Source organism: Haliotis rubra, unplaced genomic scaffold, assembly GCF_003918875.1.
Source record: "Haliotis rubra isolate DU_JTF1 unplaced genomic scaffold, ASM391887v1 Scf244, whole genome shotgun sequence".
Classification (NCBI taxonomy): Eukaryota; Metazoa; Mollusca; class Gastropoda; order Lepetellida; family Haliotidae; genus Haliotis; species Haliotis rubra.
The window spans coordinates 793,405-806,609 of NW_025766492.1; the positions used below are offsets into that span (position 1 = coordinate 793,405).

A 13,205-nucleotide genomic window follows, 5' to 3' on the forward strand; every position below is an offset into this window, starting at 1 on the left:
TCATGGTTTGGGGATTCAGGATTAGAACTGTTCCCCACCAACCTATGCTTGTTGAGATGCCTGGCTGGATTGGGTTGTCTGATTCCATGATTAGGTTAATGTCATGGTTTGGGGATTCAGGATTAGAACTGTTCCCCACCAACCTATGCTTGTTGAGATGCCTGGCTGGATTGGGTTGTCTGATTCCATGATTAGGTTAATGTCATGGTTTGGGGATTCAGGATTAGAACTGTTCCCCACCAACCTATGCTTGTTGAGATGCCTGGCTGGATTGGGTTGTCTGATTCCATGATTAGGTTAATGTCATGGTTTGGGGATTCAGGATTAGAACTGTTCCCCACCAACCTATGCTTGTTGAGATGCATGGTTGGATTGGGTTGTCTGATTCCATGATTAGGTTAATGTCATGGTTTGGGGATTCAGGATTAGAACTGTTCCCCACCAACCTATGCTTGTTGAGATGCCTGGCTGGATTGGGTTGTCTGATTCCATGATTAGGTTAATGTCATGGTTTGGGGATTCAGGATTAGAACTGTTCCCCACCAACCTATGCTTGTTGAGATGCCTGGCTGGATTGGGTTGTCTGATTCCATGATTAGGTTAATGTCATGGTTTGGGGATTCAGGATTAGAACTGTTCCCCACCAACCTATGCTTGTTGAGATGCCTGGCTGGATTGAGTTGTCAGATTCCATGATTAGGTTGATGTCATGGTTTGTTACTCATAATGTCAAAAACTCATGAAGATCCGGGTTAAAATTGATCTTCAGTAACCCATGCTTGTTGTAAGAGGTGACTAACAGGATCAGGTGCAGGGATGGAAATAACTTTAAACTTGCTGGTGTACTCCGGTACAGTGGCACATGTAAAATCACTTGCCCTGATAATTTTTCCACTATACCGGCCGTTTTCTTGTTGTTTTTGTAAATAAACAACATAATTAACATAGGAAAGTCAACTGGACACCGGTACAGTGTGATATACAAATTTGCTTGCCCGACAGAAAAAAACACTGGACTCGGACGTCGGGCAATGGATTATTTCCACCCTTGGGGTGGCTAGGCTCACTGACTTGAATGACACGTCATGGTATCCAAATTGCGTAGAGGGGCGGTGGGGTAGCCTAGTGGTTAAAGCGTTCGCTTGTCATGCCGAAGGCCCAGGTTCGAATCCCCACATGGGTACAATGTGTGAAGCCCATTTCTGGTGTCCCCCCACCATGATATTGCTGGAATATTGCTAAAAGTGGCGTAAAAAACAATTCACTCACTCAATCACTAATTGCGTAGATCGATGCTCATGTTGTTGATCACTGGATTGTGTGGTCCAGACTTGAGTATTTACAGAATGCCGCGTAATTGCTGGAATAGCTGAGTGCAGTGTAAAGCTAAACTCACTCACTCATTATATCAACTGGGTTACAAGCCATCACCATGAAGAAGGAATATTGCTAAGTGCAGCTTTATACAAGAAAACACATTATTACTCAGCCATTGAAGATATCACTTGTTTTGTATTGCGCTGGCGTGGATTAACAACATGACACGATAATGAGCTCCTCTCAACTGTATTCAACTTCAGCGGCATAACCACATGGCGAGATACACACACACTGCGCATGCGTGGTTCCAAAAACTTATAAAGGCAAATTCTTACGAACTATTATCAAATGTAGGAGTTTAACCGAAACGAATATCTTACATCCCCTCTTTTTTATAAGCTCAGCCACTAACTAAAGAACAAATTATAGAAGTCCATTCTGTTATGGATCAAAGCAGCTGACTGTTAAACATTGTCTTAACTACAAATAAAAAGTCACTTCAATGAAACAAAGTTCTTGCATGTATACTGCCGCAGTTTTTTTTGAAGTCATTCAAATCTTGATGGCTTAAAGATTGCCCGTCCTCTGGATGAATAGGCAATTGGTTGTCGAAGGTCCACTGGGACCATAGGCTGAACTCCTGACTGTGGTGTACTGTCCACATGTGTTGACTCCGGTTGGACTATCGTTGCTTTTAGCAGCCAGATGATCTCCTGGTACACTGGAGATAATCTCATTGGTGGAATGCAAGTCTCTCTTGTTTATGGAACTCTGCACCATTATCAGTCTTGACATGGTATGAACGAGGCGTGTTGGCCCTTGGTAACATCCTTGCCTTGCCTCACTCTCACACTGTCATGTGTACTTAATGCAGGCCTCGGATGTGAAGATTTGTCATAGTAATGCTTTTGACGCATTTTAGAATCCACCATTGCCTCATGCACACTTTCACAGCTGATGACTTCTGGCTTCAGTAAATCTGGATGACTGGGTAAGTCAGTTCTGAGACGTCTTGACATAAGTAGCTGGGCAGGAGAAGATCCCATCTCACTTAATGGAGTGTTGCGATAAGCAAGTAGAGACCAATAAGGATCATCACCACTCTGCTTAGCTTTAAGCAGTAGTCGTTTCACAGTCTGTACAGACTTTTCAGCTAGACCATTTGCTTGTGGATACAAGGGTGAGGAGGTAATATGTTCATTGTTCCACTTTTGAACAAATTCTCTGAATTCCTCTGATGCATACTGTGGCCCATTATCAGAGACAATTCTGCTCGGTACACCATGCCATGCAAACATCGACTTCATGTGAGTAATCACAGTCTTCGACTTCGTGTTTGACAGCAAAGCAATCTCTATATATCGACTGTAGTAATCAACTACAAGCAGATAGTCAAGTCCATTCAACTGGAACAAATCAGTTGCTACTAACTGCCATGGTAACTTAGGTACTTCACTGGGTATCATCGGTTCCTTGAACTGTTTCATCCTGTTCTGCTGACAAGTGCCACAATTCTCAACAGTTCTCTCAATGTCAGCTGTCATATGGGCCAGAAAATGACATCACGAGCTCTTTCTTTGCACTTGACAATTCCCATATGGCCTGTATGTATCCTCTCTAACATCTCCTTTCTCATGGAAATTGGAATAACAATTTTGTCACCCTTGTAGACAATTCCTTCTATAACTGTCAATTCGTCACGGAAATTCCAAAATTCCTTGATACTGCTTGGACAATCATGCAAATTCTGAGGCCATCCGTTCATGATTATCTTCATAAGCATCAAATGTTGACTATCCTCACTACTTTCCTTTCTGATCTCTTCCATCTTCTTGTCAGACACTGGTAAGTTGCTTGTCACCATGTGTACATATGACTGGATATCTTCATCAAGAGACAGGTCATCTTTGTTTGACGAAGACTCTATGAAATGCCGAGACAGCATGTCTGCTACAGGAACATTCTTCCCTTGTGTGAACTCTACATCTGCATCATAGATCTGAAGTCTCATTCTCATGCGTTGAAGTCTCAGGGGAATAGCATGTAATGGCTTCTTGAAAACAACTTCTAGGGGTTTATGATCGGTTCTGACTTTGAAATTTCTCCCAAACAGATAGTAGTGAAACTTTTCACAACCAAATAGAATGGCAAGCATCTCCTTTTCTATTTGGGCATAGTTCCTCTCATGAAGTGAGTCATTGCCTTCGATCGCGAAAGCAACTGGTCCCTTATCCTGAAATATGACTGCCCTAGACCATTCTGTGATCGTCAGTCTCAAGAGTCACTGACTTCTTTGGGTCAAAGTACTGTAAAATAGGCCCTGGTGACTTAGTGATCATATTCTTGATTTCTTGAAATGTTGCTTCATGTTCCGGTGTCCAACAGATCAAAGTATCTTGCTTTGTTAGTTCACGTAGTATGTGTGTCTTCTCTGACAAACTTGGAGCGTATTGTGCCAGATAGGTAAACATGCGTAAGTACCCTTCCAATTCCTTCTTGCAAGTTGGAGTGTTCATGTCTCTCACAGCCTGAACTTTATCAGGATCTGGTTTCATCCCGTCAGATGTAAGAATTTCACCAAAGAATTTCACCTCTTGTTGACAAAGCTGTTTTATCTGGATTCAGCTTAATACCCTTCTCCCTGGCTCTCTGGAGTGTCTGTCTGAGACGACTATCATGTTCAGCTGTCGTGCTACCTGAGATCAAAATGTCATCAACAATAGGGTGGGTATGCTCCAAACGCTCAAAAGCACTATCCATTCTCTTTTGAAAGATCTCGCTTGCACTTTTGATGCCAAAAGGTAATCTCATAAATCGATATCGTCCGAATGGAGTATTGAATGTTGTCAGTAGGGACGACTGGGAGTCTAGTGGTACTTGCCAGAAAGATGACTTGGCATCCAACACTGTAAAATACTTCTGTCCAACCAACTTTGGTGTTATGTCTTGCAGAGTTGGCATTCTATAATGTTCACGCTTCACCACTTTATTCAAGTCAGTAGGATCCAAGCAAAGTCTAATTTCACCATTTGACTTAGGTGCAACCACCATTGAGTTCACCCAACTGGTTGGTTCATCTACCTTACATATCACGCCTAAATCCTCCATTCTTTGTAATTCTTTCTGAATTTTTGTATCCATTTTCAAGGACCCCCTTCATACAGCATGTAAAACTGGTACTGCATTTTCCTCAATCTGTATGCAATATTCATCTTGGATACATCCAATCCCTTGGAATACATCCTTGAATTCCTTAAGAATCTCCCTTGAAGCTGATTCACAATCTGGAGAGTTTGTGATTGTTAACACAACCTGTATCAAGCTCATCTCTCTACAAGCTTTGAGTCCCAATACTGGAGGTGAGTGTACATCATCATGATCCACCACGATGAAATCAAAGCTCTTCGACACTTCCTTGTATTGACATTGTAATGTTGTCAGTCCTAAGATCCTCAGTGGAACACCACCATAACCAAAAAGTCTGGTCTGAGTTGGACGCAGCGGACCTGCTCTGCTACAAACTCTGTGAAACTCATCATCTGGTAAGACATTCACTTCGGCACCTGAATCAAGCTTCATGTTTGTTTCCGCACTGCCATTTACAGTCATTGGCACATAAATCTCATCTTTATTTACTTCTTGACCTTTCTCTACAGACCCAATAAAGAAATCCTCAGTAGACTGTTCAATTCCATGAACTCTGTTTGTTGGAGCATTTCCACTATTCCTGTGACCTTGGAATCTTCCACGACTATGTCTGGAGCGAACATTTCCTCCCTTTGGAGAATGTCTATTGTCACTTTTTACAGACTGATGCAAAATGTCCTATTTTATGACATTTCAAACATGCCCTCCCAACTGCTGGACATGATTCCTGACATGAATGAAATTTTCCACACATTTGACAAGTCTGATTCTGATACACCTTTATCATGTTTGTGGTTGCCATGGTTACCAAAACTGTGTTTGTTAAATCTCTGAACACCATGTACATCGCACTGCATCTCCTTCATCTGTTCTTTACTCATTTCGAAACTTCTTGGTAAGTCTCTTGCCTTTTGCAGTGTTAAATCTGCCTCTTGCAGCAGTCGTTCTTGAACCTGTTTATCCTTCGTTCTGCATACTATCCGAACTCGAATCATCTCATTCTCAATTTCACCAAAAGCACAGTGTCTTGCTAAATTCTCCCGTTCTGTCACGTACTGATCTACACCTTCGCTCTGTTGTTGATTTCTTGAATAAAAACGGAATCTCATAACTGTTGTGTTTTGTTGCGGTACGCAATGTGGCTCAAACTTGGCAAACAACACATCAATTTTGTCAGTTTCGTCCACGGTCAAAGTCCACGTATTGAATATATCTCTTGTCCAATATGCAATAAAAAATACGCACACTTCTGCTTGTCATTCTTGCCTGACAGTGGTCCTGTCAACAACAACTTCATCGTCTGCTGCCATCTCCGCCATGCCTCGCCGACATTCACCGACTCGAAGTCCATCGGGGGAATTTCGATCTTCGCCGACATTTTTTGACTGAACTACTATTCCACAGGACGTGAAACGATGTCTAGTAGTCGTGAGCCTTCACTTCTGACACCATGTTTTGTATTGCTCTGGCGTGGATTAACAACATGACACGATAATGAGCTCCTCTCAACTGTATTCAACTTCAGCGGCATAACCACATGGCGAGATACACACACACTGCGCATGCGTGGTTCCAAAAACTTATACAGGCAAATTCTTACGAACTGTTATCAAATGTAGGAGTTTAACCGAAACGAATATCTTACATCACTGTTTAATAATTTTGCAATGTTTTTACACATTGTGTATACACATTGTGTAATAACATCGCGTGAAGCCGTACGTATGACGTCAAAGTGGTTTACAGTTATGACGTCACAATGCTAATACCTCTGTCACAATAATATTTATGAAACTCGTGAATGGTACTGGTATCTAACTCGCTTTCGCTCGTTAGTTACCAAACCATTCACTCATTTCATAAATATAGTATTACACGGGACATCGTATTGTATTCTCTATTTATCTGATCACTTTATAATCCGTCGATTCCCCAGGGAGCTGAGAATGAAAATTAAGTGCACACTTGTCTGTTGATTAGTTTGTTGATTTGACCTTGTGTATGGGGACTAGTGCAATGTATGTACACACATTATTTCATGTTTTAAGTCAGATTGGCTGACAGCTCATCAGACTTGCGTAAAGCACCTGCTTTTGATAGTTTTATCTACTACTTGGTGTATTACTTCCCTTATGTCAAGGCCGTGCAGTTCATGACCACCGCCAAGTCAGAGAGAGCTACCATTCTTGCTGAGAAGATGTCACATGTCCGACAACGCAGGGTCGGAGGTCGACAACTCAAAGAAAGGTGATCATTATCATGATTATGGTATAAACCTTGGATTACCTTGATAATATTGATTCATTTCCTTTCTTTAGAATTAAATATTTTGATAATGCTTCATTTCCTGAAAATCCATTGCTTCGTTCAGTGTGGTTTACCTGAAAGATTTTGTTTGCAGGGAGGTCGGCTTTGTCCCGAAGATCAATGTGGTAGACCCATCACCAACAGATGATATGAGGAGGAAGAACCACATTGAGGCTCCCCCGATGGAGGTGATGTACATCATGGGGGACCTTAGTCCCAGAGAGAGGTGAGTGGGGGGCTGTAATATGGTTGAGGAGATTGTTGATGTATGCACAGGGAAAAAAGTAGCGCAACACCTACATGTTTTAACCCCCATGTAGCCATTTATATTCTTGTCATGTTTATGTTTGTTTGTTTATTTTGACTCTTTGGCTGCAACATATATTGATTTTAGATGTGTATGTCCTACAATCAACAGAGGTACGGAAAAGCTGTGTATCCGCGTAAATTACGCAAATATTTATGTGAAAACTCAATTCCTATTACGTCTAGTGCGTACAAGTACACTTGAAGTTTTGTAAACACTCAATAAATATGATCTTACATGGAGGTTACTGAGGATGGATAAAAACATGTGATGGAGGTTACTGAGGTTAGATAAATAACAGGTATATTGAGAGGTTCTATTGCAGCACATGATCTTGGCAACTTCCTGTCTTCCTTATCGTTCCTCATGTTACAGATCAAATATAAATAACAAACAGGTAAACCAATATTTAAACTTTTTTATATTTTAACAATTAATGAAAACAGCAAAATACCCAATTGAGTTTGAGTGAGGTGGGTTCAATTTATTTGGTTACTCAAAGAAAATTAGGATACCCACTTGAGATGAACAAAAGCGAGTACATAACTCAATGACCCCAAAAGCTATCTGTACCTCTGGATCAAGGCAATGCATGTACCCATCATTAAGCAAATATCAAGTTTCAGTAAACTATACTTCAGCATAGTTGAAAACAGAGTTGTTTCCACATTGTCACGGAAGCCGCCATATTTATACATATGTTGGAATTGTCAATGGCAGCAAATAATTAAAGAGTTGTTTAGAGAGAATTTTAGTGTAGTTGTAACCAGTTTGTAAAGGGATGTAGAAAGGCGATTGGGGTAGCCTAGTGGTTAAAACGTTTGCTCATCATGCCAAAGACCTGGGTTCGAATTAGAGTTGTTTAAGTATAAAAATATCAATTTTACTCTAAAAATTACATATATATACTGATCAAGCTCTGATTCTCGATACCTTCGCCAAGGTCAAGGCTAAGGGTCTAAGTCTACTTCACCCAGAAGATCTAGAAGGGATACCAGAGCTTCGGAAGTCTCCGGCGCTCAATCGGAATTCTCCAAGCACCCATACTCAGCCACTGCCATTGCTACTGTCAGTCCGCTAAGACGTGATAAGCTGTCTATCAACTGTATGCCATATGCCTATGCTTCCACGCTAAGACAATTGCAATTCCCCACATGGGTACAGTGTGTGAAGCCCATTTCTGGTGTACCCTGCCGTGATATTGCTGGAATATTGCTAAAAGGAATCACTCACTAAAAGGATGTAGAGCAGAGCATGTGATTACAGTTACCTCCAGGGGCAGTGGGGTAGCCTAGTGGTTAAAGCCTCATCACCAAAGGCGTGGTTTTATTCCCCACATGGGTACAATGAACGAGACCATTTCTGGTGTACCCCGCCGTGATATTGCTGGAATATTGCTAAAAGCGGCGTAAAGCCCAACTCACCCACTATAAGGATGTAGAGCAGAGCATGTGATTACAGTTACCTCCAGGGGCAGTGGGGTAGCCTAGTGGTTAAAGCGTTTACTCATCATGCCAAAGGCTTGGTTTGATTCCCCACATGGGTACAATGAACGAGACCATTTCTGGTGTCCCCACCGTGATATTGCTCGATTATTGCTAATGTGGCTTAAAAGCCAACTCACTCACTACAGTTGCCTCCCTTTATTGTTGACAAATATGGCAAGACAGTCGGAGGAAAGGCTGGCTGTAGCTACACAAGAGTAACACAAGGTCCTTTTATGAACTGACTTATGTCATATTTACTTGCCCTGAGTGGCATTGAAATCACTGAACTCCTGACAGCTTCCTAAATTTCAGATATCATAACTCAGTATTATTTGTTGATTATTCAATGATCTTGTGTGATCATTTACTGACTTCACGATGTCTGGGTTAACCTAATTGCTTTAGTTATGTTAGTTGCAGTGTTCACGAATGGTGTTTCAAAATAACAGGACATTGGGTCCTGTAAGTTTCAGATGTCTGTCTGACCCATTGAAAATTCACAGGGCCCATAGAATAAAATTAAACACACATTTCAGATTTAACATTTCTTATAATTGACATTGAAATTATAAACAAACATAAGATTTATAGACAGGAAAAAAGGGACACATGTCACATATAACAACTTCAGTCAAAGTCATTGTGAAATATACAGTCAGACACTGGGGCTGGCGGGTTGTAGACTACTGTCAGACCGTTGGCGAATCTGCCAGATTTGTCAGAGGGTCAGATGCTATTCGTGAACACTGAAGTTGGGTTTAAAGCGTTGACTCGTCACAACAAACAACCCAGTTTGATTCCCCATCTCTGTATAATGTGAGAAGCTCATTCCTGAAGTCTTGCTGTGTTAAACAAGAAACATTTTGTTCCAGGGCAGCCCATGAGACAGACGAGTATATCTTGTGCATGTTACAAATTGATGCTAACGGTGTCCTGAGCATCCGGCCAGACTTCAACAGAGGACGCAAACCATATCTAATAGAAACAGCCTCCGTGTGGGTAGAGGTATTTTTCCTTATCTTGACTCATGCAGTCAACTACTGCATTATTTTCACTCACCCTTTGATTTTGGGAGTACTGGAACAGTTGCCTAAGATGTCGATAGGGAGGGTTGTGTCCCTTGAGCATGCTAGAAACATATGATCGTTGGTTTTGAATTTGGTTCACACTGATTATGTTCCACAGATTATCAGCACCATAATGGAACTTGTGGGTTTCGCCGAAGTGGAAAACATCTTAGATATCCATTTCCAGCTTTCCTTGTAGCTAATATGCTTTGATGTAACTGGAATATGGTTCAAAGTGGTATTAATCCCCACTGACTCACTCACTCGTAGATTTGGTGGCCCTTGTGGCCTAAAGGCGCTGCAATACACTGCATCTATTGGCACACCCAAAACCAATGATTGTATATTCAAATCCTGTTTTGCCTGATTAAGTTTCTAAGTCTGTCATCACTAGGGATGCCAAGATACATCGATGCATCGATACTTTTTCTAAGATGATACAATTATCGATACATTCAAAACTGTATCGATATTTAGTTTTGAAAGTATCGGTTTAAATATGTTTATGTATTGTTTACATTTTGCAGTTGTATCATGAGTTTTGATGTTATGAGAGTTGTAAATGATTATTTTTCATGCACAAAGATGGGAAATTAGAACTTTTTAATCTCTGAGAATATAAAATGTTCAAGAGAAAGGGACAGCCAGGTGTTGCGAGAAAGGATGGAAACTATCATTAAAATTTTGACGGGCACAGGCTAATGAATCAATAACTAATGAATCAATAGTGGTGGGCACTTGTGCACGTGCTTCTCTAACACCTGGCTGTCCCTTTCTCTGCACTCCTCCCTCGTAACAAATAGTGAACTGTGTCAAAATTTTAATGATGGTTTCTTAAAGAACTTTTTTGGTGGAGTCCGGAAAATTTTCAAATATAAGAAAGCTGTTGGGTATTAGTAAATGATAAACATGTGTACTATTTATATTTATGTGGCAATTTTGTACAATGATAAAATTTACAATTCATCGGTCCGTTTCTGACTCAAACGGACTGTAATTGTGGTGAGGGTTCGAGATCTGTAGCTCCTTGGGCTATCCTCCCATATGAAACTGATGGAATTTAAGCAGAACCCAACTCAGGGGTTAGGTGGGGTAGCCTAGCGGTTAAAGCCTTCACATGTCACGCTGAAGACCCGGGTTTGATTCCCCACATGGGCACAATGTGTGAAGTCTATTTCTGGTGTTCCCACCATGATATTGCTGGAATATTGCTAAAACTCTCGAAAGAGCCTTAAAAAAACAGCTCACCACTTCACCCAACTCATGGTGTGCAAACTTACTGTCTGTATCATTTATGGCCTTCATCCCAGGCTGAACTGACTAACCATGAAATAAAATCCACTGGATCACTATTCACGTCAGTGTTTCAAGTGTAGTTGCAAAGATTGTGACGGTGTCAGAGAGTGTTTTGTGCACAGGCCCTTGTGTCTTTGCAAGGATCAAAGATTTAAAAAAACAAAAAACTTTGAGATGACCCCCAACTCAAAATGCTTCACAGTACAATACATTATGTCATCCATTTGTGTCAAGATCGTTTAAGGTTGAGAGTCAAAATCGGGTTTCCATCAACTTGCAGAAATAACAATAAAGAATTGGTAGGTGTCATGAGTGGTGCTCGATGGGCCAATCATCCATGATTATGTTTACATTAAGTTTTAACCGATTGCATGTGCGATGGTAGCATAGCAATCGGCAAAGCAGGTGGGTGGGGTGCACGAAGTGTCCGGCCTTGTCATGATGTATTGTACCGTGAAGATTTTTGAGTCGGGGGTCATCTCAAAAACAATTGGGTTTTTTTCATCTTTAATCCTCACAAAGACACGAGGGCCTGTGGTTTTGTGTGGAAATATTCCTCAAATGTTCACTTTGTCTTTCCAGAGGTGTTTGAGTATACAATAGAACACTCGTCCAAGCCCATGAATAGGTAAGTTGAATCCATGTAGCAATAAGCAGACACACAGTATATCTTGAGACACTCTATATCATTAAGATACTATCTACCATTGAGCCCCAGATGGGCGCAATGTGTGAAACCCATTTCTGGTGTGCCCTGCCGTGCTATTGCTGGACTATTGCTAAAGGAGGTGTAAAACCAAACTCACTCACTCACTCTACCATTGAGACACCATCTATCATCAAGATCTATCATAGTGACACTGTATCATCAAGAGACTGTGCATCACTGAGACACTCTGTATCATTCGCTTTGACATACTTTATCAACAAAGCACTCTAGATATTTGAGACACTATATATCACTGAGACATGTCACTGAGACTAATTATCGTTGAGTGGCATGTCTCAATGATATATAGTATCTCAAATATCGCTGATATCATTTTATAATTTATTTTTTTAATAAGAAATTGAATTGTTTATGAAGTTTTGTAAATAGATAAATCACCAGCAGCTATAGTGACGGTGTAAATCTACCCAGGGTTCATGCAGGAAGCAAACATACCATAAGATCCCATGGACCTTAGTATTCTTGCAAATGTATCAGTGCAGATGCAAATTTTTATCAATTTACATTGTTTTGAGAACACCTGGTGATCTACCTGATCTGTTTTATAGGTTGTATTGTCTATAGTTTTACATTTACATGCTAGTTTTACATCTCTAGCTGTGATTTTCTGGTTGGTTTTAACGTAGTTCATCAACAGGTTTTTATATTCTTGGTTTATGTGTCATGAATGTATAACTTGTTTTGGTCACTATATCGCTGAAATACAGTGCTGATGTGACTAGAAATCTTCACTCACTCACTCACTCACTCACTCACTCACTCACTCACTCACTCACTCACTCATCATTGACACACGTCTTTTCAGGCAGGAGCAGGAACGAGAGAGAAAGATGTACAGGGAGGTAAGTGGTGTAGCCCCATGATCATTGACTGGGTGAATGGAATCCAGTGCGTTATATATTTGTGGCTTATGCTTGTTGTTTGTCGCGTTGTACTAATTCTTAAATGAAAAATCATGTTCAAGTTTCATACTGTGCACCAGTTCTATGTACATTCTACCACACAACAAATGAAAAATCCACTTCATAGTATCAAGAGTACCCTCTCCTACAAGCAGTCTTTGTATGTTACAAGTATTTGGCATTTCGACTGTGTTATGAGTTGTAGCACACAAGGAGTGTATGCTGGGATTTACAGGACGTGAATTCCTGCGTCCTATACTCATAAAAATTGACAATGGACGCAACGAAATATATTAACACATCCACAGGGCCGCAGAAAAATTCAAAATACTTTTTGTGAAAATTCCAATCAAGTAACAATAAGTTATCACTGAGTTTGCTACTAGTTGGGTTATGGTATCATTTGCAATTTAATGTTGCTGTAACAATCCGATGATCATGATACACAATAGAATAACAGTATTAATAATAATATTTAAGTGTCTGGGACCCCCATTTTGTTGTCCAGGACCCCTGAAAATTAAGAGTATGAGTCCCAGGGACCCTCAAATACAGGACTCCAGGTAAATCCCTGGTGTATGTTCACTAGGTCCAGCATTAGGTTTGGACAAATATATCCACAATTTCTCTCCTCACCAAACA

At 40.7% G+C, this 13,205-nt stretch overlaps 1 protein-coding gene across 1 annotated transcript in view; it reads left to right on the forward strand.

The window, feature by feature from the left end:
- LOC124278999 (Meckel syndrome type 1 protein-like) overlaps positions 1-13,205 on the forward strand; it is a 38,293-nt gene that overhangs the window by 11,167 nt on the left and 13,921 nt on the right. Inside the window, exons 5-9 of the mRNA XM_046714794.1 lie at positions 6,608-6,714; positions 6,869-7,000; positions 9,441-9,573; positions 11,516-11,559; positions 12,467-12,503. Of these exons, the coding sequence (XP_046570750.1) occupies positions 6,608-6,714; positions 6,869-7,000; positions 9,441-9,573; positions 11,516-11,559; positions 12,467-12,503 (453 nt within the window). The remainder of the gene's footprint in view (positions 1-6,607; positions 6,715-6,868; positions 7,001-9,440; positions 9,574-11,515; positions 11,560-12,466; positions 12,504-13,205) is intronic.